This window comes from Raphanus sativus, chromosome 3 (genome assembly GCF_000801105.2).
Source record: "Raphanus sativus cultivar WK10039 chromosome 3, ASM80110v3, whole genome shotgun sequence".
Classification (NCBI taxonomy): domain Eukaryota; kingdom Viridiplantae; phylum Streptophyta; class Magnoliopsida; order Brassicales; family Brassicaceae; genus Raphanus; species Raphanus sativus.
This window is the reverse complement of record NC_079513.1, coordinates 27,468,605-27,494,624: the sequence shown is the minus strand read 5'-3', so window position 1 is coordinate 27,494,624 and position 26,020 is coordinate 27,468,605. Positions and strand designations below refer to the sequence as shown.

The 26,020-nt window shown below is 36.8% G+C and overlaps 5 protein-coding genes and 2 non-coding genes across 8 annotated transcripts; 6 read left to right on the top strand and 1 right to left on the bottom strand.

Moving 5' to 3' along the window:
• Positions 1 to 18: 18 nt before the first annotated feature.
• LOC108847580 (syntaxin-31) lies at positions 19 to 2,363 on the bottom strand. Its single transcript, XM_018620856.2, has 6 exons — positions 2,013 to 2,363; positions 1,041 to 1,294; positions 803 to 951; positions 680 to 724; positions 389 to 586; positions 19 to 296 (listed from the first exon to the last, which is right to left on the bottom strand). The coding sequence occupies exons 1-6, from the start codon at positions 2,245 to 2,247 to the stop codon at positions 137 to 139; spliced, it is 1,041 nt and encodes a 346-aa protein (XP_018476358.1). The 5' UTR covers positions 2,248 to 2,363; the 3' UTR covers positions 19 to 136.
• A 187-nt stretch (positions 2,364 to 2,550) lies between these two features.
• Positions 2,551 to 5,058, top strand: LOC108844621 (26S proteasome non-ATPase regulatory subunit 7 homolog A). The gene is made up of 10 exons (XM_018617905.2): positions 2,551 to 2,869; positions 3,108 to 3,200; positions 3,286 to 3,367; positions 3,563 to 3,659; positions 3,757 to 3,832; positions 3,928 to 3,986; positions 4,148 to 4,270; positions 4,401 to 4,458; positions 4,535 to 4,620; positions 4,734 to 5,058. Exons 1-10 carry the CDS (start codon positions 2,683 to 2,685, stop codon positions 4,800 to 4,802), a joined length of 930 nt encoding a protein of 309 aa, XP_018473407.1. The 5' UTR covers positions 2,551 to 2,682; the 3' UTR covers positions 4,803 to 5,058.
• A 736-nt stretch (positions 5,059 to 5,794) lies between these two features.
• Positions 5,795 to 5,867, top strand: TRNAR-CCU (transfer RNA arginine (anticodon CCU)). The gene has a single exon. It is a non-coding gene; the product is annotated as a tRNA-Arg (tRNA).
• Positions 5,868 to 9,982: 4,115 nt separating this feature from the next.
• LOC108846753 (UDP-glycosyltransferase 76C4-like) lies at positions 9,983 to 11,870 on the top strand. Of its 2 annotated transcripts, none has more exons than XM_018619960.1 (2): positions 9,983 to 10,466; positions 10,990 to 11,870. In XM_018619960.1, the coding sequence occupies exons 1-2, from the start codon at positions 9,983 to 9,985 to the stop codon at positions 11,868 to 11,870; spliced, it is 1,365 nt and encodes a 454-aa protein (XP_018475462.1). The 2 variants fall into 2 exon arrangements, with proteins under 2 accessions (XP_018475462.1, XP_018475461.1); XM_018619959.1 differs by having other exon boundaries at positions 10,978 to 11,870.
• Positions 11,871 to 20,463: 8,593 nt separating this feature from the next.
• LOC108846722 (cytochrome P450 71A1-like) lies at positions 20,464 to 22,561 on the top strand. The gene is made up of 2 exons (XM_018619925.2): positions 20,464 to 21,342; positions 21,947 to 22,561. The coding sequence occupies exons 1-2, from the start codon at positions 20,464 to 20,466 to the stop codon at positions 22,559 to 22,561; spliced, it is 1,494 nt and encodes a 497-aa protein (XP_018475427.2).
• A 396-nt stretch (positions 22,562 to 22,957) lies between these two features.
• TRNAV-CAC (transfer RNA valine (anticodon CAC)) lies at positions 22,958 to 23,031 on the top strand. The gene has a single exon. It is a non-coding gene; the product is annotated as a tRNA-Val (tRNA).
• A 98-nt stretch (positions 23,032 to 23,129) lies between these two features.
• On the top strand, positions 23,130 to 24,800 carry LOC108846011 (PRA1 family protein A2). Its single transcript, XM_018619220.2, has 7 exons — positions 23,130 to 23,382; positions 23,488 to 23,528; positions 23,634 to 23,712; positions 23,900 to 23,986; positions 24,077 to 24,165; positions 24,260 to 24,331; positions 24,426 to 24,800. Exons 1-7 carry the CDS (start codon positions 23,225 to 23,227, stop codon positions 24,527 to 24,529), a joined length of 630 nt encoding a protein of 209 aa, XP_018474722.2. The 5' UTR covers positions 23,130 to 23,224; the 3' UTR covers positions 24,530 to 24,800.
• The last annotated feature ends 1,220 nt before the right edge of the window (positions 24,801 to 26,020 follow it).

The window sequence follows — 26,020 nt, the reverse complement described above, 5'->3', positions numbered from 1 at the left end:
TGTTGATATAAAACGTCATGCATGTTCTACAATACTGAATATTGTAGAAATTTTTTTATAAACTTTTTGAACTCTTGAAGCTTGCAAGCTTAACATGTGTTGTTGTATAGATGGAAGATATAAAGGTATTGTTGTTTCAAGCCACGAAGAATAGGAAAACAATGAGGAACAATATGATAACAACGAAAATCTTGATCATGAGCCATCTATTCGATGAAATTCGAGTGAGATGCTGCAGAAGAGCGCTTCGTGCTCCCTCTACGTTAACTAACGATTCATCCATATTGTCATCGATTCTGTTCCACAAAAACCCACACATATATTAAACTAAGCCTTCCTTGAAACTATGTATTATGGTGAGGTTTTGGGTAAAGAACGTTAAAAGAACCTGATAGCTAGCTCTCCCTGTTGAGTGACCATGGTAGCTAGATGTGTGAATATCCCACTTAGCTCTGTTATCGTTGATTCCACGCTGTGAAGCGCAACAGCTCTGTTTTGGCTATAGTTCTCCTGCCTCGGGACTGTCTGCTGTAACATAGACATCTCCATTTGCTGCGATGGTGGATTCTCGATAGCAGATCTGCGTCTGTTTTGCCATGTCATGAACAGAAAATCATATTGTATAATATATTGTTTGATCTTAAAGCATAAAGGAAAACGAACACAATCAAGGACATACCTAAGCTGGCTACCAGAAGGAGCTCCAGTATTTACTTGCGGCAATCTGGTCGGTTGCAAAAGACCAAATGTAATTAGATGAGAGCAGCTGTTACTAAGGAGATAGTTTTAGAACAAAACTCACAGTGGCTGTTGTTGCAAATTCCCGGAAGGAACTGATGAGCTTGACCAAGGAGGAGGCTCAGGTACAGCTTTTGCATTATTCTGATTATTATCCACCGCTGCGTTTTTCGCGGAGAAGAGCTGTTTCCTGTTTTCATGAGCCTTCATGTTCTGCGGGAAGACAATAACATGTCTCGGGTTAGAGATACTCTCTAATGGTAATATAGGAAGTCGATAAAATCTACAAAACCCCAACCAACCTCTGATCTCGCGGTTAGAACGTCCTGAAATTGCTTTGTAGCTCCCATGAGCCTGGTTTTCAAGTCATCGCAAACAGCTGTGTAGTGACCGACTTTGTCGTGCGAATAGCTGCTCCCGTCAGCGATCTCCATGTTCTGAAGTGTCTGCAGATCAGAGAGAGCCATGTTCAGCCCCGTGATGTCGTTCCTGATCAACACGGTTAGCTCCTGTATCTCCAGAGTCCTGTCATTGAAAATCGACGATTCTTTCCCCACTGCGAAATAACCAGACAATGTCAGAGAAAAGAAGTAGAGCTAACTTCAATTGCAATCATTACAAGACAGCTGTTTGGAAACTATGTCTGAATCTCGTTAAAAAATCCAAACGTCCTAACGCCCTAATTCCACTGCGATTCATCAACAGTTTCAATTGCAATCAACTACAATGTCTCTAGAATCATTGCCAAGTTTCATTCATTACAAGACAGGCTGTCGGAAACTATATCCGAATCTCGTTAGAATCCAAACATCCTAATTCCACTGCGGTTCATCAATAGTTTTTTAACTGCAATAACTACAATGTCTCTGGAGTTCATTGCAAGTTCCATTCATTACAAGACAGCTGTAGGAAACTATGTCTGAATCTCGTTACAAAATCCAAACATCCTAATTCCACCGAGATTTCATCAACAGTTTCAAATGCAATCAACTACAATATCTCTAGAATCTCTGCAAGTTCCATTCATTACAAGACAGCTGTCGGAAACTATGTCTGAATCTCTTTAGAATCCAAACATTCAAATTCCACTGCTATTTCATCAACAGTTTCAACTGCAATCAACTACAATATCTCTAGAATCACTGCAAGTTCCATTCATTACAAAACAGCTAGCGAAAACTATGTCTGAATCTCGTTAGAATCCAAAACATTCTAAACGCCTAACTCTATTGTTTCATAATGCGAGAGGATGAATCCTGAGTCTGAAACCGTACATTTAGCGAGCCTAGCGGTCTTCTGAGACGTCTCGTGGATACGCAGACCGATCTGGGAAGCCTTCTTGTTGAACTCGGATCTCGAAGATCCCCCCGGCGGCGACCGTTTGGTGGAGGATGTTGTTGGATCGCTTTCGGCTTGATGGACGGAATACGGGATCGCTCCGATCTTCTTCAACGTCTGGGAGAGCGAACGAAACTCCGCCGTGCGATCACGGAACGTTGTTGATCCCATCGTAATTGGATCAGGACAGAAACTCAAAAGGTAACTAGAGAAAAAAGCTTTGATGAGTTTCCTCAGATGGTGAGCTCCATTTCCAGGAGAAAGAGACGCATCAACAGAAACTCAAAAGGTAACTAGAGAAAAACTGCGTGTCGTTTATGATTTTCATCTAACTTGGAACAACTTGTTGTTTTACTGTTGTTGCAAGTCACCTGATAAGCCCATCAGTATTATAAAAGCCCATTAGTATTATTAAAGCCCATTATTTGATTACAAGTCCGGCCCATAAAAGATAAATAAAGAAGACTAGAGAAGAGAAGCAAGTAGTAGTAGTTCAAAGGGGTTGTTTTCCTGCAGAAGAAGCAAACTTCGAAGCTCCGAATCGGAACTTTCACATCTTCCACCGGAGAAATCGAATTAACTAGTAGCGAGGCTGATTCTCCGAAGATGGATGTGATAAAGACGCAGCAGATATCAGCGAGGACGATCGAGAAAGTGGTCGTTCACCCACTCGTCTTGCTCAGTATCGTCGACCATTACAACCGCGTCGCTAAGGACTCGCGCAAGCGCGTCGTCGGTGTTCTTCTCGGGAGCAGCTCCCGTGGTGTCGTCGACGTCACCAACAGCTACGCAGGTGCGCCTTCCTCTCTCCTATCTTCAGATCTCAGATTCTGTCGAGCTGTTTCATTCGTATTAGGGTACTAGCGAGATGTATGTATGACAGCAATTTAGGGTTAAAGTAAAAGATAAAACTTTAGGTTGATTCATTGGAGAGGTTTTAGTTGTAATTGAGTTTGTACTGTCGCTAGGAACCTAGCTGTTTACTTGCATATGACTTGTTTGACGTTTGGTATATATTTTTTAATTTGTAGTGCCTTTTGAGGAGGATGACAAGGACCCAAGTATATGGTTTCTTGATCACAACTACCATGAGTCCATGTTCCACATGTTCAAGAGAATTAATGGTACTTCTTCTTAGAAAGCTCAAGTTTTGACTATATATGACGATGTCGCAACCATGTTTGTAACGACAATTTATTTGCTTTTCAGCCAAGGAGCATGTTGTTGGTTGGTACAGCACAGGCCCTAAGCTTCGAGAGAATGATTTGGATGTTCAGGCGCTGTTCAATGGGTTAGTTTCCAGTTCGATCATTCAGATTTATATTGACCGTTTTTATGTTCTGTTGGCATGGGAGATAGATTGGGGATAGACTGGTCCCGTTTTAGGTTGTGGCAGATCATGTTTTAGGCAGTTTTTCTTACATCTTCGTGTTGCTTTTGTTTCTTTTGGAATTTAAGAAGCTTGGTTTTACTTTTGCTGCCGCAGCTATGTTCCAAATCCGGTGTTGGTCATTATAGATGTCCAGCCTAAGGAACTTGGAATTCCCACTAAAGCTTACTATGCTGTGGAGGAGGTTAAGGAGGTAAGAAGATACATACACGCTTCCTAATCTCTTACGTTTTGTACAGCTGTATCCTTGTATCTAATCAACTTGATTACATACTCCATTGTCTCTTCAGAACGCTACTCAGAAAAGCCAGAAAGTCTTCGTCCACGTGTCTACAGAAATTGCTGCTCATGAAGTCGAAGAGATTGGTATGTTCATAAAATTTACAAGTCTGGTGTACTTTTTATTGTATTTAAGGAAGGTCTTTCTGACACAGACTTGTTTTATTCTCGTTTTTGAATAGGTGTGGAACATTTGCTAAGGGATGTAAAAGACACAACTATCAGTACCCTGGCGACTGAGGTTTTTTAACAATACTTGAACGTTTCATTATCATTCCTTTAAATGTCTTGCTGAAACCATGATGGGCTCCTTTGGGGTTTACTATTTATGTTTCTTTGTATGAAAATTAATAGTTACGGCTTGAGGACTGAGCTAATAATGTGTATTGTATTTTGCTCCAGGTCACTGCCAAACTTACTGCTTTGAAGGGGCTGGATGCACGTCTTCGGGAGATCAGGAGTTACCTTGACCTTGTGATTGAAGGAAAGCTCCCTCTAAATCATGAGATCTTATACCATCTGCAGGTTAGAGCTTGCATATTTTCATTTAGTGTTCTGATTAACATTTCTAAATCTTTGTGATCTTTGCTCATTGTAATTCTGTAGTCACTACCGTGGATTTTATCTAATGAAATATTCCACTTCAAATCTGCAGGACGTTTTCAACTTGCTTCCAAACCTGAATGTGAACGAGTTGGTCAAGGCCTTCTCAGGTGAGTTTCTTTACTGTGTGCTGCTTTCTTAAAGCATTGAATGCATTGTTCTTACTGCAATTATTATTCTGTGCAGTGAAAACAAATGACATGATGCTCGTTATCTACCTATCGTCCCTCATCCGAAGTGTAATTGCGCTCCACAACTTGATCAACAACAAGGTTAGAATCATAACTCTTTCTTATGTTCTTAGCCAGAAGAGGAAACCAACTGATTAAAATTGGTCTTTGCATTTCTGTTTTGTGAACTTAATCGTTGAGATGTTATGTTTCAGTTGCTGAACAAGGAACATGAAAAAGCAGAGGACTCAAAGCCCGTGGCCATACCCGCCACCAGCAGCTAAATCACGCTGATAAGATGTGATTTACTCAGGCTATGATTGGTGACATGTGGTGTGGTTGATTTACTCTGACTTAGGAGTAAAAGTCATTAGGAACTCAAAATTGTTACCAATCATGATCTATATTTGATTTTTTTGATTTTAAGTTTGTTATTTTGTTTTTAAGTTTGATTTAATATGTTTTATAGTTGAGTTACAATTTTGACTTAAACCCTATGTAAAATTGTTAACTCAAATCATAAACCTACATCAACCAAAATTCCATGTTTTAGAAATTGAGTTATAAAATTAATTGATTTTTCTCCCTAAAAATAAAAAAAAAAGAAAATATTGACTTTTCATAGCTTATGCATGTCACTAATGTACCTTTGTAATCTTTTTTTGCTTTGTAAATTTTAAATATTATAATTTATGTTTCCAATTCTACAATTATAGTAATATCTATTTTTATTTTTATTTGAGATTGATTTGGAATAAACATTTATAAACTTTTTTAATTATTAGATTTTTAGTTTAAAATTCATGTTAATATTATTATTTGATTAACTTATTTTCTATTGATATTAGAATAAATAGTATTACAAGTGATCATAATATAGAAAATAACATAGTTACAAAAAATATAGAAGATAATATATATTGAAAATTATTTTTTCAAATTTTTATACTAATTCAAAATATACCTTTATTTTTTTATTTTTAAAATATCTTGTTTTCATTTTTTTAATAATTTTTTTTCTGTTTATATGTTTATATGTTCAATTTTTTATTAAAAACTCATATTGCAACTTATACATTAAAAATGTTACCAATCACAGATTTTAATAAAATGCCAACTTTTATTTTTACTGCGAACTTACCAAATAAAACTTGTAGTTTTTACTGCAATAAACTTATAGTTTTTACCAAATAAACTTATAGTTTTTATCAATAAAGAGTAGAGTAATGAAGATGAGTAGATGTCAAAATTATGTAGCTATTAAGATAGAACAAAAGCGCCTGTAGCTCAGTGGATAGAGCGTCTGTTTCCTAAGCAGAAGGCCGTAGGTTCGACCCCTACCTGGCGCGCGAATTTTGTTTTTTTTTTAATCGGCTGAATAAAATTTGTTTAGTAAATAGGGTGTGTGTGTCCCTAAGACAAAAAAAAAGTGATCTCCTATAAAGAAACAACTTTTTGGTATGCTCTGCTCTTAGGATTTCAGGAAATATATGGAATGTTTCTCATGTTTTTAATGAAAATCGAATATAATGTTTTTAGCATATGTTTTACATATTATAAATATACAATTTTAACAAGTCATATCCTATATTTTATTTTGTTTTATTATTATTAACTGCAATACAATATTTTGAATAACTCATTTTTACTATTTTAACCATTTAAAAATCAGATTAGCTGGTTTTATCAATCCATGAAGACCATACATCTCTGCTATCCATGTATACTTTTCACAACTTCCGGAATCTTTCGTCACATCAAATAGGGAATGTGCCTCTGTCTAATTCTCCTTTACTAAATCCACATAAAAACAATGTAGTTAACCAAATATTAACATGGAAACTCCATTGATATAACTCTCACTTTTTAAGAATCTTGGAACCCATATCATCATCTAAAGATTTGCGATGAACGCCAAGAAAATAGTCGTTGTTATTCTGAATCTTGACTGTAATAAGAGGACCAAAATCTATATCTGGTTGCAAAGCTTTAAAACTTGTCAAAGATATCATTGTAATGGAGATCGTTAACACTAAGCATACAATATATAAGAGTTTTATTGTTGATGAATTCATCATGATAATTTGTTAGTGTACTTAAACTTCTTAAGAGTTCATAATTTATATGTAATGTAATAATAAATTCTGACAAATATAATTTACATCTATCCTATTAAAAGTGAAGTACAAAGGAGAACTAACCCTCACTTTATCTTAATATTTACGGTTGATTGCCACTGATATTAATTAAAGGAATTTTAGAAATGATTCAACTCATTTCACGCAAGCCTTAGAAAAGCCCATTTCATTTTTAGACAATAATATAATGGGTCTACTTTTTGTTTATAACTGGACATAATTGCCTTCATCTAACCATCTCTAATGATCTAATCTATAAACATAAAATTAGACTCATATTCATATTTCACATAACCACAAACTTACTATACACATGAAATCATTTAAAACGAAACTGTAAAAAGAGTTCGTATAATCCAGTATAATCCATTACCAAATTCACATATGAGTAACCTAAAAACCAAAAACTAATATATGTCAATAATTTTGTAACTTTAAGAATCTTTCAAAACCGAACATTATGTATTACATTGAGAATTGCTGAGTACAAACCAGTCGGTTTGTTTAGTCACTATTATATATGATATATAATAGTGACTAGGAGTAGGCTTTTGGATATTCATTCGGGTTTGGTTTAGATCTGTTTGGGTTTCAGATTTCCAGGGTCAAATATTTCAGCTCATTCAGATATTTTTCATTTTCAGTTCGAAATTATATTCGGATCTTTGCAGGTTTGGGTTGGGTTCAGATAACCTATCTATTTTTGAAAAAAATTTATTATATACTTTAAATTTTTCAAAGTCTATAAACAAAATAATATATTACATATAAATTTGAATAAATATGTTAGAATACCTAAACTTAACATATAAATTGGTTTGATTTTAATATTTGGATTGATAATCAATAATTATTTTAAATATTTTTGATGTTTTGATTATATTATAACTATTTTAAATATTTATTTTTGATTATTTGTATATATTTTCAAGTATTTAAACCAGTTAAAAAGTACCATATGAATTCTGGATGTTTTTATATACATAAATCTAATAATAATTAATATGTATAAGTATATAAATCTTTTTCGGAGACATTTGGAAATCCGAAATACTTTGGTTCGGATTAGGTTCGGTTTTTGTTCTTTATATATCATTGAATAATTTAGATATTTAATCAATTTTGGTTCGGATTTGATACTACTCTTTCGGATTGGAATCGATTCGGTTCTTCAGATCTGGATTTTTTTTCCAGCTCTAATATTGACATGAAAGAAAAATAGTGATATATTTTTGAAAAATATACCTCTGCGAAAACCTAAAAATAACCAGATAACCAAAAATAATCATATTATCCTATTTGATTTAGGTTTGATTATGATATATTGAAACCTAAAAATATTAAAATATTTATACAATTAATTATATTATGACACATATAAAATATAATACTAATCATGATAAACAAAATATCAATTTATAAAAAAATAAAACTTAAAACCCGCACGGGCGTGCGGGAGGATCTCTAGTTTATAGCTTATTTTGGGATAAATTAGTCAAAGTCATCAAAAACACATCTGAGTAGTTATAGGAAGGAAGTTATTGGTGATATTGTCTTCTAAAGAATTCATAAGTTTATGTAATGAAACACTAAACTCTAAAGTTCTAGAAAATATAATTTACATTTAGCTTGTTTTGAATAACTTAAATTGGTCAAGAGCAAATAAAAGATATATGGTTAGTTATAGAAAGGAAGTCCTTGACTATATTAGTTTCCAAGAATTCATAATTTATATTCTATTTGTTTCATATTAAATTTTAATTTTTTTCTTGTTACAAAAAGTGTGTTTTAGAATTCTAATGCAATTTTCAGCTAATATAATTACAAATATTTTGATTTAATAAATAACTTCATTTATCTCAAATACTATTGGTTGAATATGTATAATTAGTAAGAATTTAAATACTATTGGTTGAATGTGTGTATTTTCTATATATATATATGAATCTCTGAGATAAGATCTATGACATATCTATGTAAGAGGTTAATTATTTATGGAATAAATACACAAAATTCATTTTTTCATTTCTATTTGCAACAAATTTGTCATTTGTAGTTAAAATATTTTCTGCTAGTTAATTATGATTTCCAGTTTTTATCTTTTTAATTTGTTAATCACAAGATTGTCATCCTTTTTAAGTTTTACCATATTTTAGTAAATGTATTTTCGAAGTAGGCAAGAACAATCCATATATATATAAGAGTGGATAATTTGCTCTGTAATCAATCAAGATAATATCTTGGAAGTTTATACAAATAGTGTATAATATATAAAATGTCCAACTTTGATCATGTTGAAACCTTCCAGGAAAGAATGAAAAATTCATGAGGACTTTGTCAGTTGTGCCCAAATGAACAATATCACACTTATTGATAGTGGAAGAATTTAACATATGTTTGAAAAGGCTCAACGTTTACAAAAATACAATCTTCACTACTAAATTAGCATAAACTCATTATCGTTTTGAAGGTGTAGTAACACATTTTATGTTAAAACATTTAGTTACAATGTAACAAAAAGCTACATATTGTAAGTGATGTCGAGGGTGATTAGTTATCAATCAATTATATTTTTATAGTTTTTTAAAGTTCAAATAAAAAACATAAATGGTTGTATGAGCTTTCTTTTCAAAAGTAAACAAATATTAATATAAAATATTTTTCTTTTTATTTGTTTCTCATTTAATTTTTACAGATATATTAGATACAAATACATTAAAAATTTACAGTGTAAATTTAACAAATAAATTTCAGTAGCTGCTGTCTAACCAAACATCTACGTAATCGACAATTTTATTAAATCTATTTCTATTTTCTTTTTCTTTTTTAGTAAGATTGGATTAATATGCAAACAACACACTATTAGTTCAACTTATTTATTTTAAATAGATACTATATTAGCATGCACAATGGTAGAGCACTCAAAGGGAGTCCCTATCGGTGGGCTATGTTTCTGGTTTGAATCTGTCATACGGTCTAAAGCTATGTACCCCTTGATTATTTTAACGTGTAATCTCGGGAAACTACAAACAAATTTTAAAAATCTGCGTGGAAACCATATAACACGTGATTAATTTAATAATCTTCCATAAAATACGTTAATGTCAATATATTTTTATACTAACCAGATCAACTCAAATTGGTTAAAAATGATAGGGAAAACGGATCTGCTCTTTGTTTATTAGCACATCGAGAAGAACAAAGTGTTGTCTCAACGTGACAAAAATATACATTTCTTTTGTCACATTGACTTCTTAAAAGCTGCATACACTATAATTATCAGGAAGATTAGCATTTGGACTGAAAACAGAACGAGAAAGCTTTAGATGGAGAAGAGTAATGGCCAACGTGTGATTCTGTTTCCACTTCCATTACAAGGCTGCATCAACCCCATGATTCAGCTTGCAATGATCCTCCACTCAAGAGGTTTCTCCATCACTGTGATCCACACGCGCTTCAACGCCCCAAAACCTACAAGCCACCCTCTCTTCACCTTCTTAGAGATCCCAGACGGCTTGTCTGAAGCCGAGACAAGAACTCACGATGTCACACTTCTCCTAACGCGTCTCAACCGAAGCTGTGAGTCTCCGTTTCGTGACTGTTTGACTAAAATGTTGCATTCTGAAACAGAGGAAGATGAGAAACAGAGGATTAGCTGTTTGATCCATGATGCTCAATGGATCTTCACACAACCACTCGCTCAGAGTTTTAATCTGCCGAGAGTGGTCCTCAGCACCTATAAAGTCTCCTTCTTTCATGGCCATTTCATTCTTCCTCAACTACGTCGTGAAAGATTACTTTCCCTACAAGGTACTTGCTCGTTTCACGAAGATTATAGTTTTGAAGTTTTTATACAAGTTGCCCAAAAAGAAGTTTTTATACAATTTTAGGAAAAAAATTATACCAGCAAAAAGAAATATTTTAGTACATATACTAAAAAATATTACATGTAATAATTATTTTAATTAATATGAGCAAAATGAAAAAAAAAACTTTATATAAAAGTACATAACTATTATCTTTACGAAACAAATAAAAAATTCCTTCTTTCTCAAAAAAAGAACAAATAAAAAATTCCAAACTACTCTCTTCGTGTAACGGATATAGTATTGTTTACTTCCCACTCCAACCAGTATGGTCACCATGTTTTGTCCTATATAGTTGACTTTCATGTTCCTATCTTTACTCCAAAACACCTAAAAATAACAGTTTTGTTAGTCTTTTTTTTCTTTGAACACAAACAATTTTTTTGTTAGTCATATATATATGAAACATTATATATCATCATTTACTCACATATGAATTAAAATCAATATTCTAGGTTCTATAACATATTCAGAACAAGATGATCCAGTAGAGGAGTTTCCACCTCTTCGAAAGAAAGATATTCCACCGATTCTCGATGAAGAAACGGAGCTCTTGGACTCGTACTCGGACAAGATCTTGGAAACAACAAAGACGTCTTCTGGTCTTATATTCGTGTCATCTTGTGAAGAGTTGGATCAAGACTCACTCAGACAAGCACGTCAAGATTTCAAAGTGCCTATCTATGCGATAGGTCCTTCTCATATCAACTTTCCAGCCATGTCTAGTAGCTTGTTCACACCGGACGAGACCTGCATTCAATGGTTAGACAAACAAGAAGACAAATCAGTAATATACCTGAGTTTTGGCAGCCTAGCAAACATGAGCCGTTCAGAGTTAATTGAGATTGCTTGGGGTCTAAGCAACAGCGACCAACCCTTCTTGCTGGTGGTACGTGTTGGTTCGGTGAAAGACACTGAATGGATAGAGACGATACCTGAAGAACTCATGGAAAAGATTAAGGAGAAAGGGAAGATAGTGAAATGGGCTCCACAACAAGAGGTTCTAAAGCATAGAGCCACTGGTGGATTCTTGACACACAATGGTTGGAACTCTACCGTTGAGAGTGTTTGTGAAGGCGTCCCTATGATTTGTTTGCCTTTTGTGTGGGATCAGTTGCTGAATGCAAGATTCGTTAGTGATGTGTGGATGGTGGGGATTCATCTAGAGGGTCGGATTGAGAGGAATGTGATTGAAAGAGCGGTGAGGAGATTGTTGTTGGAACCTGAAGGAGAAGTCATCCGAGAGAGGATGAAACATCTTATGGAGAATGTAAGAAGATCGGTTAGACAAAACGGTTCGGCTTATCGATCTTTAGAACATTTGGTCGATCGTATATCATCTTTCTAGCTATATTTCTGCACGTTGGCTTCTTTGTCTTTTTTTTTTCTGTTTTTGTTTTGCAAGTAATAACTGTGTCTGTGTCTGGCATTGCTAGAAGAAAATAAGCCATAAAAACTAAGACTAATAGGTTCCCTAATAAGAAAATGTGTTTGTGCCTTTTACCGTTATTGAATAGGATTTGTCTCTTTAATATATATTTAACGTTATAGTTTGTGATACATGATAATGTATATTGAAATACTTAAATAATGAATTTGGCTAATTATGTTATTAAAATATACTTATCATTTCAGTAACATATCGAAAAAAAGAATTTAAAAAATTAATCATATTTGAGTTAAAGTAGTAGAATGATAATTAGCCAAATTCATTATTGTGTAAAAATTAAGCATATTTAGGAAAATGATTTATGATATCCTACTATATACTAATTTAGAAGTTAATTTAGTAATTTTTGTTTATGTGTCCCTCATTGAGATCTCCAATTAATTGTTTTAATTTGATTGATTGATGATTTTTTATTTATTTAATTTAATTCTAAGAAAAATAAATAAAAAACTAACTTACATCAATAACCAAACAAATAATACTTACAAATAATGGATATCACAAATATGTATTTAAGGAAATTGTGTCACTAGTGTTTGATTTTCCTTTATTTTAATATTACCAATTGTATCTGAGTAGCATTGAGACTTTTGGGTCCTTTTAGATTTTTTTAAGCATGAACCTTCCTATGCGAAAACTCTTTTGTAAATTACAAGATTTCCATGGATCATATGAGCCAAGTAAATAGGAAAAATGTGCAAATGCTCATATATGTATGAGCCAAGTATACGTACAACCGCATAAATATTGAAAGTTTTCCACACACACAAAAAAAAAAGAAAACATAAGAGAAGAAAAGAAAATGTTGAGAAACTTCCACAAAAGGCTTACATTTTTAAAACTCCAAAAATGGGTAGAGTTACCTAAACCACTTGTGGAATTAATAGTTTTTTTCTTTTTTGACATACTTGTAGCATTAATATAAATCTTTTATTTTACATACTATATGAGAGACTCTAAATACAACTTGTAATCGTCCATAACACCCCTCCCTTGTGGAAGAAGCCACAATCGTCCTCCTATCAAATAGGAAATAACTTTAAGAAATCATAAAATCTATCATCAGCTGCACCAGCCTTGGCAAAATGTATTAAAATCTCATTTGATGATCACATAGAATCATAGATACTAATTAGCCCACTCATCACTTTCGTCGAGACAAGCATACGTTCATGATCGCGTAGCTCGACAATCACACTTAGAGCATCAATATCAACGTCTGATGGTCTTAATAAGTCACATACGTCTGCCACAAAAACAACGGAGGACATATTCTGCCTATCATTAATTACTTTCATATATGCATGGTCATATTTCTAGATAATTTAGTTGGAATAGTAAATTAGTTTCACGACTAGAATATATCCAAAAGCACATAGCTCGGACGACACTGCGAATTATATGATGCAATACGTATCTACAATACCACGTGAACGTCAGATAAAAATACTCTCGGATAAATCATATACTCCAGCAAATAAGTTTATGCATACATGCATCTCAATCTCCACGTTTGAGATATGCCACATGTCTGAGTATCTCTAACCATATGCCCACCTAAATAGTTGTTCGGAAATTTTGACTGAATTGCCGGTTTGTGTTAAAAATCAACATGATTTCTTTATGCCTTCTGGTCTCATATGGATACATTATTGTAAATCACTTTCAGATAAATAACATTTTATTTACGTTTTTCTAAAATAAACATGTTATGTTTGAATGTTAAGTGTTCTTAAGAAAAGTTTCCAAACAGAAAACTTTAATTTAGTGATATATATATGTGTAATTAGTACGTAGCCAAGTACTATGAATCGACTATATAGATCCGAAAAAAATAAGTTACGAAAGTCTAGGATTGCCGCCATCACTTGGGTTATATCGCCTGCTTCCGTGGAAATTTCATTGATATTGAAAACATAGTGAAAATAGGAGAAGAGAACGACAGTAAAACCAACTTGAAATCAATTTCTGCTGTAAATAATAGACTGCGTCGGAGAATTCAAAAACCTTTAAAGTAATTTTTTATATTTATTTTGTTATGACCCTTTAGAGTTAGAGGAGAAGAAGTAAAATTACACTTCGCTCTTTACCCTTGGCGGGAGGGAAACAAGTTCACATGAGGTATCTACGTTCATATCCAAATCTCGACGAAGTAGGTATTAATGTATTAGGTGATGGTTGAGATCGAGATCAGATAGATACTCTCAACTCTCAAGTAATAAGAGATAGTGAAATAATGTTGACAAAAAATAAAATAAAGATCAGTAGTTTTGGTAAGCACGCTCTCATGCGATTCTGAGGCGACTAGGGTTTCATCCCGCGCCGCCGACGTCGGAGCCGCCTCACGCTCTCCGGCGATAAACTTCTCTCTCTGATGGCTTCTTCTTCTCCTCCTCCGCTTCCTCGCCCCTCCCCTGTTCCGCCAGATCTATTGTTTCTGCTCCCTCTGTTAGACTCGGGGATCCCTCCTGTTCCCACATCCGATTCGTTTAACTTCGGGTCTCTTCCTCTGGTTTCTCCGTCAGGAGCAGAGGTCCCAAGCCCTCTTCCGCCTCCGGAGCTTGCGGCTGCGCGAGCTCTGCCGTCTTCAGCAAACAAGGGTTCTTGGGTTTCAAAAGTTAAATCTTCCTTTCAGCCGCTTGTCAAGATAGCTTCACCGTCCGTTTCAGTTGATGGCATCTCCTCGATTAAAGCTCCAGAATCCATCACTCTTACCTCTTCGACTGTTTGGAAAGACCATATTGTAGCCTATTTTCATGGTCTTCCTCCATCCCCTGCAAAGGTGTTCAATGATTTAAATCCTATATGGGGAACGAACGGGAACATTTCTGTCAAGAATCATTCAAAGAGGTCTTGTTTGATTTTTATTCCTTGTCCTATAATCCGACAGTGGGTATTGGATGTGGCTTTCTGGCATTCAGGGAATTGTTCTTTCACTGCTATGTTGTGGCATCCGTCTTTGAATCTTTCGGATATGAAGTTAGTACATGCTCCGGTTTGGGTTCTTTTCAAAAAAGTTCCGCCTGAACTGTGGTCTCTTCTCGGTTTCAGTACGATGGCTTCGGCGGTAGGGTTCCCAGTCCATTCCGAGTATCCAGACTTGAAGCCGTTCTCGAATGGAGTAGTCAAGTTGCGAGTGGTGATTGAATTGGACAAGCCCCGTCCGTCGTTAGTTCGTGTGACGGATAAGTTGGGGAATGCAGTCTCACTTCCAGTTGAATTTCTAAAACTTCCTCCTAAGTGTGGGGGTTGCGGTGAACATGGCCATCTTAGGCTTAGATGTCCGCAACCGTCTGTTCGCACCTCATATCCAGCTCCTGGTTATCCTTCTTACACTGGAGTTATGGCCAAAGCTTCATCGGATTTGGGAAAGAAGGCTTCGGTTCCAGCAACTACCTCAAAATCTCTAGCTCATTCTCCTCTGTCTGTTAGATCAATTGGCAGTACGAATCATGTGGGGGATGAGGATCAGTTGGGTGGTTCCTCTCTTGTTGTTCGCGCGGTTCCTTCGGATCCTCCTGACCGCAAACTAGTAAGGTCACAGAGTTTACCGGTAGAGTCTCCATCGGCTGAGAATCAAGCTGCTTCTTCAGGTTGGATTCGGGTCGCCGATCGGTCTAAAACGAGAAAGAGTAAACAGACTTCTTCGACTGGACACAGAAAGACCTCTCCTATATCCAGTTCGAAGTTTGCTGAAGAAGAGGAAATGATCTCTGCAGCTCAAGGCATTCTCAGGAGTCGGTTGGCAGCTTTAAGTGAGAAAAATCGTCAACAAGGGTCCACAACTTCCCGGAGGCAACAGAGGAAAAAGATTCGACAGAAAATAGAGTTGCTAACTTCCGCTTCTGATAATGATCTCTCCTCTGCTTCTTTGGCGTCTGTTTCAAGGGTTCCTACAAACACTTTTGGATTAGCTTCTGGTGGGCAATCGCACTCGCGGTCTGCTCATCTCCCCGAAGCTTAGTGCTCAGCACTCCCTTTTTTGTCTCTCAATGAAGAGTTTTTTTTGGAATGTAAGGGGCCTCAACGGAGGTGAACGTAAAGCTTTAGTAATAAATTGGATTCGGCATAACCGGCCTTTATTAGGCGGTTTTTTGGAAACACATGTGAAGCAAGAAAATATTCAAGGTATCATGAGTTCAGTAGTCCCGGGGTGGAGATTTCAGGGGAACTACACGGAAGATGCTGATAATGGGCGCATCATAGTGGCTTGGGATCCGATTCTTTCGGTTATTGTCTACTTCTCTTCTCCTCAGCTAGTTCTTTGCGGTATCTTCAACCCTCAGACTAGGCAGAGATTCACTGTCGCTTTTATCTATGCTCGTAACAGAAGAGAGGAAAGGGTAGAGCTTTGGGAAAAGATTAAAGAGCTGTCTCAGTCCCGGAATCTGCAGAATTCTCCGTGGATCCTTTTAGGTGATTTTAATCAAGTTCTGTCTGCTGCTGAGGTTTTTGCTATGACTCCTGCTGTCTTATGTCAGAGAGGACTTCAGGAATTCTCAGACTGCTTGGAGGAGAGTAATTTATTCGATTTGGCGTTCAGGGGATGCGAGTTCACTTGGTATAATAAGAGTATCACTAATCCTAAATCCCGGAAGATTGACAGAGCCTTGGTCAACGAGTCTTGGGTCGATACCTTCCCAGACTCTTATGCTTTCTTTGATTCTCCCGGCACGTCTGATCATACTCCGTGTTTGATTTATTTGGCAAACCAGCTGGCTCCGAGGAAACCGAGGTTCATCTATTTCACTATGTTCGCGATGCATCCTAATTTTTCGAATCTTTTAAATTCGGCTTGGACAGAGACCACTTCTTCGGGCTCTTCTATGTCCTCCCTTTATCAGAAACTGAGGTCTGCTAAGGTTTGTTGCAAATCTATCAACAGGAGCAGTTTCAGCAATATTCAGCTAAGGGCAAAAGAGGCTCATCAGGCTTTGGAGCAGGTGCAAATGCAAGCTTTGACCAATCCCTCCTCTCAGTTATTTGAAGAAGAAAACGAAGTCAGAAAATCTTGGATGTTTTTCGCAGCAGCAGAGGAATCTTTTATATATCAGAAGTCGCGGGTTAGATGGTTATCTGTGGGAGATCTTAACACAGGTGTGTTTCATAAGTACGTGAGGGCTAATTTATCTAAAAACGTGATTCATTATCTGTATGATAATATGGGAGCCAAGATTTATGATTCGATCACCTTGAAAGATATGATTCTGCGGTACTATATGGATTTGCTTGGCTCAGCTAATGCCAGTGTCACACCATTCTCAGTGGATCAAATTCGCGAAGTTCACCCGTTCCGATGTTCTGCTTCACTCGCATCTCAATTAGAGAAAATTCCAACAGAGCAAGAGATAAGAGATACGGTCTTTGCTCTGCCTAAGAGTAAAGCTCCCGGTCCTGACGGTTTCTCGGTCGAGTTCTTTACAGCATCTTGGGATACGGTCGGTTCTGATCTGATTGCGGCAGTGAAAGATTTCTTTATAAATCCGAGTTTGTCAAGGCAGACTAATGCGACAGTGATTGCTCTTCTTCCTAAGATTCCTGGTGCTGCTTCTCTCCCTGAGTTTCGGCCAATTTCTTTGTGCAACACAGTTTACAAAGTTATTTCTAAGATTATTGGAGCTCGCCTTAAGCTTATCACCCCGTTAGCCGTACAGAGGAATCAGGTTGGGTTCATTTCAGGTAGACTGCTGTGTGAGAATGTTTTATTAGCCTCTGAGTTGGTAACCGATTTTAACAAGCCTGGTCACATTTCGAGGGGATGCTTACAGATTGACATCACAAAAGCATATGATAATGTGGATTGGAATTTTGTGATGAACATTTTAGAAGCCTTCGATCTTCCTGAGGTTCTTATCAGCTGGATTCGTTGCTGCATCTCTTCACCGCACTATTCTGTTGCCTTCAATGGGGAGCTTGTCGGATTCTTTCCCGGGAAAAAAGGTCTTCGCCAAGGAGATCCTATCTCGTCCTCCCTTTTTGTAATGGCAATGGACATACTGTCCAAGAAATTGGATCTGGCAGTGCAGAACCATTTGTTCCGACCACATCCCCTGTGTCGTTATCCCTTGATCACTCATTTGTGTTTCGCGGATGACATGCTGATTTTCTTTGATGGAAGCGAAGCATCGGTTATGGCTATTGTTCAGGAGCTTGCTTCCTTTTATCTAGGCTCGGGCTTGGGGTTGAATATGTCAAAAACAGGGCTCTTTCTTGATGGCGGCAATCACCAAGCAACAAAGGAACTAGCAACCAGACTCGGATTCTCTCAAGGTTGTCTTCCAGTCCGCTATTTGGGTGTTCCCTTGATGCCTCATAGACTTAGACCTCAAGATTACCAGCCTCTGATAGACAGAGTGAGGAAGAAAATCACGTCTTGGACTGTTAGGAATCTGTCCTTTGCAGGTCGTCTCACCTTGATACAATCTGTGCTGTATGGAATGTTTAATTTCTGGGCTTCAATATTCACTCTACCTCAAGGATGCATCGATGCAGTAGAGAAGTTGTGTAATGCCTTTCTTTGGAGTGGAGGCCCGGATTCAGCGAGAGGGGCTAAGGTTTCTTGGGAGTCTGTTTGCACCCCAAAATCCTCGGGTGGACTTGGTCTGCGCAGACTAGAAGCTGCTAACAATGTTTTCAGTCTGAAGCTAATCTGGTTATTGTTTGCAGCCACGGGATCGTTGTGGGTTGCTTGGGTTAAGGAGCATCTCTTATCAGGAAGAATTTTTTGGATTGCTGATTTTGATAACATTGGGTCTTCACTATGGCGCAGACTTATGAATTTGCGCTCGTTGGCTAGACCATTTATTCATTGTCAGGTTAATTCCGGGAATGAAGCTCTGTTCTGGCACGACAACTGGACTGGTTTAGGGCCTCTCATAGACCTCGCTGGTGCCAATGGTCCACAGGTATTGGGGTTGAACACTTTTGCCACGGTTTCAGAAGCGGTTTCGGGGGATTCTTGGACCTTGCCTAGGGGTCGTCACGGAATCATTCAGCTCATAAGAGCATGCTTACCGACTTCTCCTCCTGTTTTAACTCCTGAAACTCCAGATGTCTTTTTGTGGAAGAATAGTCAGGATTCCGAGCCTGGCAAGTTTAAGGCCTCCAAAACTTGGGAGACTCTCAATCCAGCTCCTCCACCAGTTCCTTGGCACAATGTGGTATGGTTTAAAGCTCGTATTCCTAAGCATGCATTCTTATCTTGGGTTACTGTTCTCAACAGGCTCCCAACGAGGGACAGATTGAGGAATTGGGGTATGAATGTGGTCTCAACTTGCTTGCTTTGTGGTGTCTCTGATGAAGACAGAGATCACTTGTTTTTCACATGTTCTTATTCACGCGAGCTTTGGACATTCTTCTTTAGTAACAGCACGCTTAATCCTCCGGCAGTTTTTGAGGCAATAATCGGTTGGCTTCCTTCATCTTCCAGTAATGCAAAAGTCAAGACTATCTGCCATTTATTGGTACAAGCCTTGGTCTACATTGTATGGAAGGAAAGAAACATGAGGCTTCACACTTCTGCCAGTAAACCTCCATTGGCTCTTTTCAAAGAGGTAAAAGGGGTGATGAAAGCGAAGCTTTTTGGTATGGATCGTGCGGTCAGTTCTACTGGTCTTCTTCGTGCTCAGCCTCCATCAACTCAGTCGGAATCTTATCTCCAGCTCTGGTTCAGATACTTTGATGCGTAACTAATCTTGCTTCACTTGTGTTTCATTCTTTTAGCCATCCTTCTGTTGTTGTTGGCCCTTATTTTCATCCTTTCAATTAGTTGTTTTCGGAAACAGTACTTCATTTGAAGGTGGAAATAAAATTAAAAAAAAAAAAAAAAAAAAAAAAAAAAAAAAAGGTATTAATGTATTATACATAATTACTGATAGGTTTAGGAAATTAGAGGATAACTAGTTACCAGAATAATCCACTTAACTAAGCCAAATCAGTGTATATCCAAACTAATGAAACCCTAGATCGAGAATAGACCATCGTAACATTCCCCAGCCTTTGAATCGTCCAAACACTTCTATAAATATTTCAAAAATTTATGGGACGATTGTCTACAGGTTAGGTAAAAAAACAAATGAAATTTGGCATAATAGGTCACATCACTAAGATTAATCAATAATGGGCGCATCTTAAGGTTATGTGATTAATCAACGGGCTATAAAAAGTTATGTACGAATTTAACGTAACAGGCATGACACGTAAAACTTGTACGTAAGACACGTCAATAGCATAAACGAACAAAACTTTTGGTGCCCTAATTTCGTAGGATGACAAGTCAAACTTAATACTTTTCAGATGTTTAGTTTGGATAGTCGATAATTAGCGTGCTCACTTTGATTAAAATCCATTTAAGTACACATTTGATTTGACAATTCTAGGGGGGTGTGGGAACTAGTGATTATAATTAATTTACTATAAATAGACGCCTAGGTTAGATCAAATAAAACAAGTGATCTTATCACAACAGAAAGTGAACTCTAACTTGAGAATCATGGAGCAAATCATCTTCAACTCAAACCCTTTCCTTTTAACTCTTTTCTCATTACTCCCAATTCTCTTCTTTGCAATTGTCAAAAATAAGATCAAATCAAAAAAGCTAAACCTTCCTCCATCTCCCTCAAAGCTCCCGCTCATTGGAAACCTTCATCAAATAGGTAACCTACCCCACAAGTCACTCCACGACCTCTCACTTAAACATGGACCTTTCATGTTCGTGAACCTTGGAACCACTCGGTACCTCATTGTCTCGTCCGCTGATGCTCTCGAAGAGATCACCAAGAACCACGACATCACCATCTCAAATCGACCTACCAACACTGGCCTTAATCCTCTAATGGGTAATGGTCAAGACTTGGTGTACCATCCTTACGGGGACCACTGGAAGAAACTAAGAAAGATCAGTGCAATTCATCTCATGAGTAAGAACGTGGTGAACCGGTTGCAGACGTTGAGAGAGGAAGAGATCTTGAGTATGTTGGAGACTATTCATCTTTCGAGCCTAAAAGGTGAGGAGATCAATATGTCCGATATGTTCAACACCGTGGTTAGCAATGTGATTCATAGGTCGTACACGGGTAGCTACAAAAAGGAAGAGAAGAAAGGGCTCGAGAATGCGACACGGATCTTCTTGAATTGGGATGTCAAGTTCAAGAAGCTCTTGGGATCTTTCTGCGTCGAGGATTTGTTTCCAATCTTAGCGTGGATGGATAGATTCACGGGTTTCAAAACTCTTTTAAAGAGTACTTACTTGGAGTTGGATGGTATTATGGAGACTCTCATCAATGAAAGAGAGAAGGAGAGCTTCGTGGACGTTCTTCTTCATCAACGAGACAACGACAAGCTTGACTATGACGTCAAAGCAATAATGCAGGTTTGGCTATCTATTATTTGCAATCGATTGATAAATACTAGAGGTGTGTACGCACATACTTAGAATTTTATGAGAAAAATGTATAATTTTGATATAATTATGCATATATATTTACAAATACAGAACATACACCATATATTTATGTATAGATGTATCTTTGATTAAAAATTACTCAAAACATGTACTGCATGCGTTTCACAAAAAAAAATGTTACTTTGACATATTCAAGCAGATTAAAAAATACGTTATATACTAGTATGCACTTAATTATTATATAATTAATTAAACATAAATTAAATAAAAATAATTTAAATAAAAATCTATTGGTTAATCAAAATGGTAAGAGATTATATGTAAAATTACATTGGAAATATGGATTAATAACACTCTTTTTAACAAAGAAAAATAAGATAAAAATAGAATAACATTTTCTGTGAAACAGAATGAATAACTTTCCAATTGCTTAGATCATTTTATCGAGTCGAAGTGAATATCAGATCAAAAAAATATTTAATATCATATGCCTATAATCAAATTATTTATGTCTTTAGATCATCTCTTGTCTAAAGATTAGATATCCACTTGGTTCGTGTTACAAATGTAGGGTATATTTGTGGCGGCTGTAGAATCTGTAGCCTTGGAGCTAGAGTGGTTACTGGCCGACCTCATCAAGCATCCCCAAGTTATGAGGAACGCACAAGAAGAGGTACAGCACATAGTTGGGACCAAATCTAAGATAACCAACAATGAAATAGATCAAATGCAATATTTGAAATGTGTAATCAAGGAGACAATGAGGCTGCACCCTGCGGGAACAGTTCCGAGAGAGACATCATCAAAGTGGATCAAAGTTGGCGGCTACGACATCCCTCCAAAGACCAAACTATTGGTGAATCTGTTTGCTGTCCAGCGTGACCCTAAAATTTGGGAAAACCCTGAAGATTTTATCCCTGAGAGATTCCTAGAGAAGAACATTGAACTCATGGGGAGCAAAGGGTATGCACCATTTGGTTTTGGTCGGAGGAACTGTCCTGGTATGGCTTATGGTAACGCGTTGCTCGAGGAGATTCTGGCGAATCTTCTCTACCGATATGACTGGAAGATGCCTGATGGCTCTAAACCTGAAGAGCTTAACATGGAGGAGATTGTCCAATTCGTTGTCGCAAAGAAGTACCCTCTCAAGCTGGTTCCTGTTCAAAGGTTTAAGGTCAAAGCCTAGGGAGGTTGATGCGGTTTCCCTACCAAGCCATTTGGTTTACAAATAAGTGGAATAATTGTTTATTTCCGTTCTCTAATAATATTACTGCAAAGGATAAAAAATGCCGTTTCGTTATGCCAACTTAATTGAATAATTATGACGACTATATATCTATACTATATCATATATATCATTTTCTTTATTTAATATGTAGAATCACTCATTTGATCATCATCTTCGTTTTGTATGGCATTGTTGCTGCAAATTAAGCGTAATAATATTTAACGCAATGCAGAGATCAGAACGGCACGATGTCGTACGAGGTACAAATGAAACAGGAAACATTCTGTTGTCTACGTTACACTACTATTCGCCGCTTTCCCAACTGAATTTATTTTTGAAGGGTCCTAACAAAACGTCTGGGTGGTGTAGTCGGTTATCACGCTAGTCTCACACACTAGAGGTCCCCGGTTCGAACCCGGGCTCAGACACATTGTTTTTGAAAAAAACATTTTTGTAATTTTTCCCACGTGATGCCACGTCATAATTGGAGACCACTTTTTTTTTTTTTTTAACATTTCACTCGCACCAAAAATTCGAATCTGAAGAAACTCATCGGAGCTTGATTTTTCTCCGATTCCATCTCGTGGCGGCTCCGAATCGAGAGGAGGAGGAGGGAGGGGTATGGATTGGGAGAACGTAGCAGCAGAGGATGTGATCGAGGCGCTAAGAGAAGTAGAATGGTCGACGCCTCCTCGTTCATTCGGCGAGTTCTTCTCTAGATTCGCGTTCCCTCGCTCTTTCTCGAAATGGAAGAGCCGCCTCAAATGCAATCTCTACTAGTAATTAATTATCATATCACTCTCTCTTATCTCTCAATAACTGTATGTAAATATAGTTCTTCCAGTTCTCTGGGATCTTTTGATGATCTTATTATGTTGCTGCAGCTATCGGACGAATTACTTTATCCTGGTCATCTTCCTTCTTGGTTAGTGCATTTTTGTTGAATTTTTCAGGGTTTAATTTAAGATATTGTTGTAGAGTTTGTTAACATTTTGTTTTTTTTTGTTTGTTTGTGTTGACTCTCACTCAGGTGTTGCTCTGATCACAAGACCATTGGCTATTGTGGGAGCTGCTTTTACTGCCTTAAGCATTGCTTTCCTTAACGATAGGTATTTATTTACCTCTCTGGTGTTTGTTACATCCTTGTGTTGTGTCGCGGTTTGGTTGTTCATGTTGATATTCAGCTTTGATGTTTAGTTTCTTTTTGCTTGTGCGTGTTCTCCTAGCAGAATCTATTGTGTGTTGTTCTTCAAGCTTAAAGAGGATTTTTTTTTTTTTTTTTTTTTTTTTTTGCAGTTTCGCGGCTACTTTTAGTGAGAAGTTTATAAGGACGGTTAGGCTTTTCTCTCCGCACTTGGCCGCCAAAATGAGGCCTCCCCACATGTGAGTTTCTTCTTATTCATTTGTTTTCCTTTGAATATATAAAAGAGAGTTCTTAGTTAGAAGTCTTATCTTATGTGTGAGCACTTGCAGGCCTGTCATACGTGGGAGATCGGCTTCAAGAAAGACGGTATACGTCTGTGGGAAACCACGATGGGTATTTGTCGTTATTTTCCTTACAGGTAACTTGAATACTCTCACTATCCCTTGTTATGGTATTGATGCAGCATTTGTATCAAAACTGATCGATGTCTTGGTTTTTGCTTACATATGTAGCTAGCCTTCTCATGTGGTTCCCTTCCTGCGGTTTATTGTGGGTCCTCTATGCATTTCTCACTTCCCTCGCCCGTAAGTTATTCCCCACTTTATTTAAAATCGTTGATGTCCTGTGGTGGAGTTTTGTTTTTTTAGACACATGAGACTGTTGTTTCGCTCTCAACAGTGATCGTTGTTCATGCAAGCGTGAGAACACCAAATCTCAAGGCACGCTTAAACACATTCCGTGAAGAGTTTCGAGCTGTTTGGCGTAACTACAGTGAACTTTAAAAGCCACAAAAGGTCGCTAGCTACTGACTACACAATCCGAGCAGCTGTCATGTTTTTTGTCAAGTAAAGGCATGTATGTCTCTCGTCGCTTTAAGGGAATCTAGGTTGTTAATCTGAAGTGAATGAATCACTATTGTTTTGTCAGATGATAGTAGGTACAGCTCTCAGAATAGATTCACTTGAAATACTGGACATACTTGACCAAGTTACTTCTGATTACTGTAGTGATGCTAATACATTTTTAGACTTTGTTAGTGATTTTATTTCAGAATACTCACTTTTATTATACAAAGAAATCCAAACATAACAGAATTGTGCTTCAAGTACAAGTTTGGAAAAAACAGAGAGTGTTCTGTTTTTTCTCAAGACTTGACAAAGTTCTTGAGCGTTTTCTCAGGACTCCATTGTCACGCACTCTCTGTTTCAGGAATCTCACTGTGCGTTTGTGAGTGAGCGATTGGATCAAACACCGGTGGAGATGTTCCTAATGGGTCTGGCCTGTTTATGTGCTCGGGGCCCATTGAGTTCGTTGGTTTGGTTATAGTATTATTTTAACTTATAAATTCTTTAGGCCTTGGATTGGTCTAACAAAGTTTATGAACACGTCGCACGGTCTTAGTGTCACTCACTAAATGGGAAAAGAAAGTAAAGTAAAGATAATAAAAATGGTGTCAATTTACTTTGAATGCATCTTATGCACACGGTTCGTGAAGGTGCAATGTGAATCAGAACACAGAGGCAGAGCCAAAAAAGGAAAGTACATTGAAACAAGAAGAAGAGAAAAGATACTAAATTTAGAAACTCTAATGGACAAAACATAAAAAGAACCAACCAGTGAAATGAATTTTGATGAATAACGAAGCATGTGCATGTGCATTCTGAGAACCTCTTTAAAACCGATCTCTCTTATCTTCTTTTACACTAAAGAAGACATCCTATTTGCCACCCAATTTCCGAACCTTTCACTTTCCTATTGTACATAACAAAAGATGTGTAGTGAATGATGATGGTGCAACTTCAAGTTGAGTTTCTTCAATGGGAAAGCTAGACAACAGAGAATATAGCGTTCTTCGCTTTACCTGTTTGTGTATGTAGGTGTTATAGCAACATACACCAAAATAACTTCTAGGGTAACTTACTGATATTAACTTTTAGGTCAACTTATTGATAAATAAATTCTGAAATGTAGACTGCCGGAAAAAGGGTTCTAAAATGTGGCAATGAGATGCAACACAGTTGTATGTGATTATTCAGATTACTAGAAATTCCTCTAATTTTTCATTATGTAGTAAGTTTTTTTAAAAATTTATGCAATTGTGATCATTCTTTCTAGACATTAAAATATTTTCTATCTAATTTGTTTTTCATTAATCATCATATTCATCATATATCAAGTATTTTAGATGATCTTGCAGTAGTACTGGTGCCTGTTTTACAATGACCCACATTAACGGATAAACAAGATCATCATAGTTTAATAATTATTCCAAT

Coding starts and splice junctions, on each gene's coding strand:
- LOC108847580 (XM_018620856.2), bottom strand. CDS start 2,247: ATGGGATCAACAACGTTCCGTGATCGCACGGCGGAGTTTCGTTCGCTC. Junction 1,295..2,012: donor GACCGCTAGGCTCGCTAAAT/GTACGGTTTCAG, acceptor GTTATTTCGCAG/TGGGGAAAGAATCGTCGATT. Junction 952..1,040: donor TTCTAACCGCGAGATCAGAG/GTTGGTTGGGGT, acceptor GTCTTCCCGCAG/AACATGAAGGCTCATGAAAA.
- LOC108844621 (XM_018617905.2), top strand. CDS start 2,683: ATGGATGTGATAAAGACGCAGCAGATATCAGCGAGGACGATCGAGAAA. Junction 3,660..3,756: donor CTGTGGAGGAGGTTAAGGAG/GTAAGAAGATAC, acceptor TTGTCTCTTCAG/AACGCTACTCAGAAAAGCCA. Junction 4,271..4,400: donor AGATCTTATACCATCTGCAG/GTTAGAGCTTGC, acceptor TCAAATCTGCAG/GACGTTTTCAACTTGCTTCC.
- LOC108846753 (XM_018619959.1), top strand. CDS start 9,983: ATGGAGAAGAGTAATGGCCAACGTGTGATTCTGTTTCCACTTCCATTA. Junction 10,467..10,977: donor AAGATTACTTTCCCTACAAG/GTACTTGCTCGT, acceptor TCAATATTCTAG/GTTCTATAACATATTCAGAA.
- LOC108846722 (XM_018619925.2), top strand. CDS start 20,464: ATGGAGCAAATCATCTTCAACTCAAACCCTTTCCTTTTAACTCTTTTC. Junction 21,343..21,946: donor ACGTCAAAGCAATAATGCAG/GTTTGGCTATCT, acceptor TTACAAATGTAG/GGTATATTTGTGGCGGCTGT.
- LOC108846011 (XM_018619220.2), top strand. CDS start 23,225: ATGGATTGGGAGAACGTAGCAGCAGAGGATGTGATCGAGGCGCTAAGA. Junction 23,529..23,633: donor CCTGGTCATCTTCCTTCTTG/GTTAGTGCATTT, acceptor ACTCTCACTCAG/GTGTTGCTCTGATCACAAGA. Junction 24,166..24,259: donor TGTCGTTATTTTCCTTACAG/GTAACTTGAATA, acceptor TTACATATGTAG/CTAGCCTTCTCATGTGGTTC.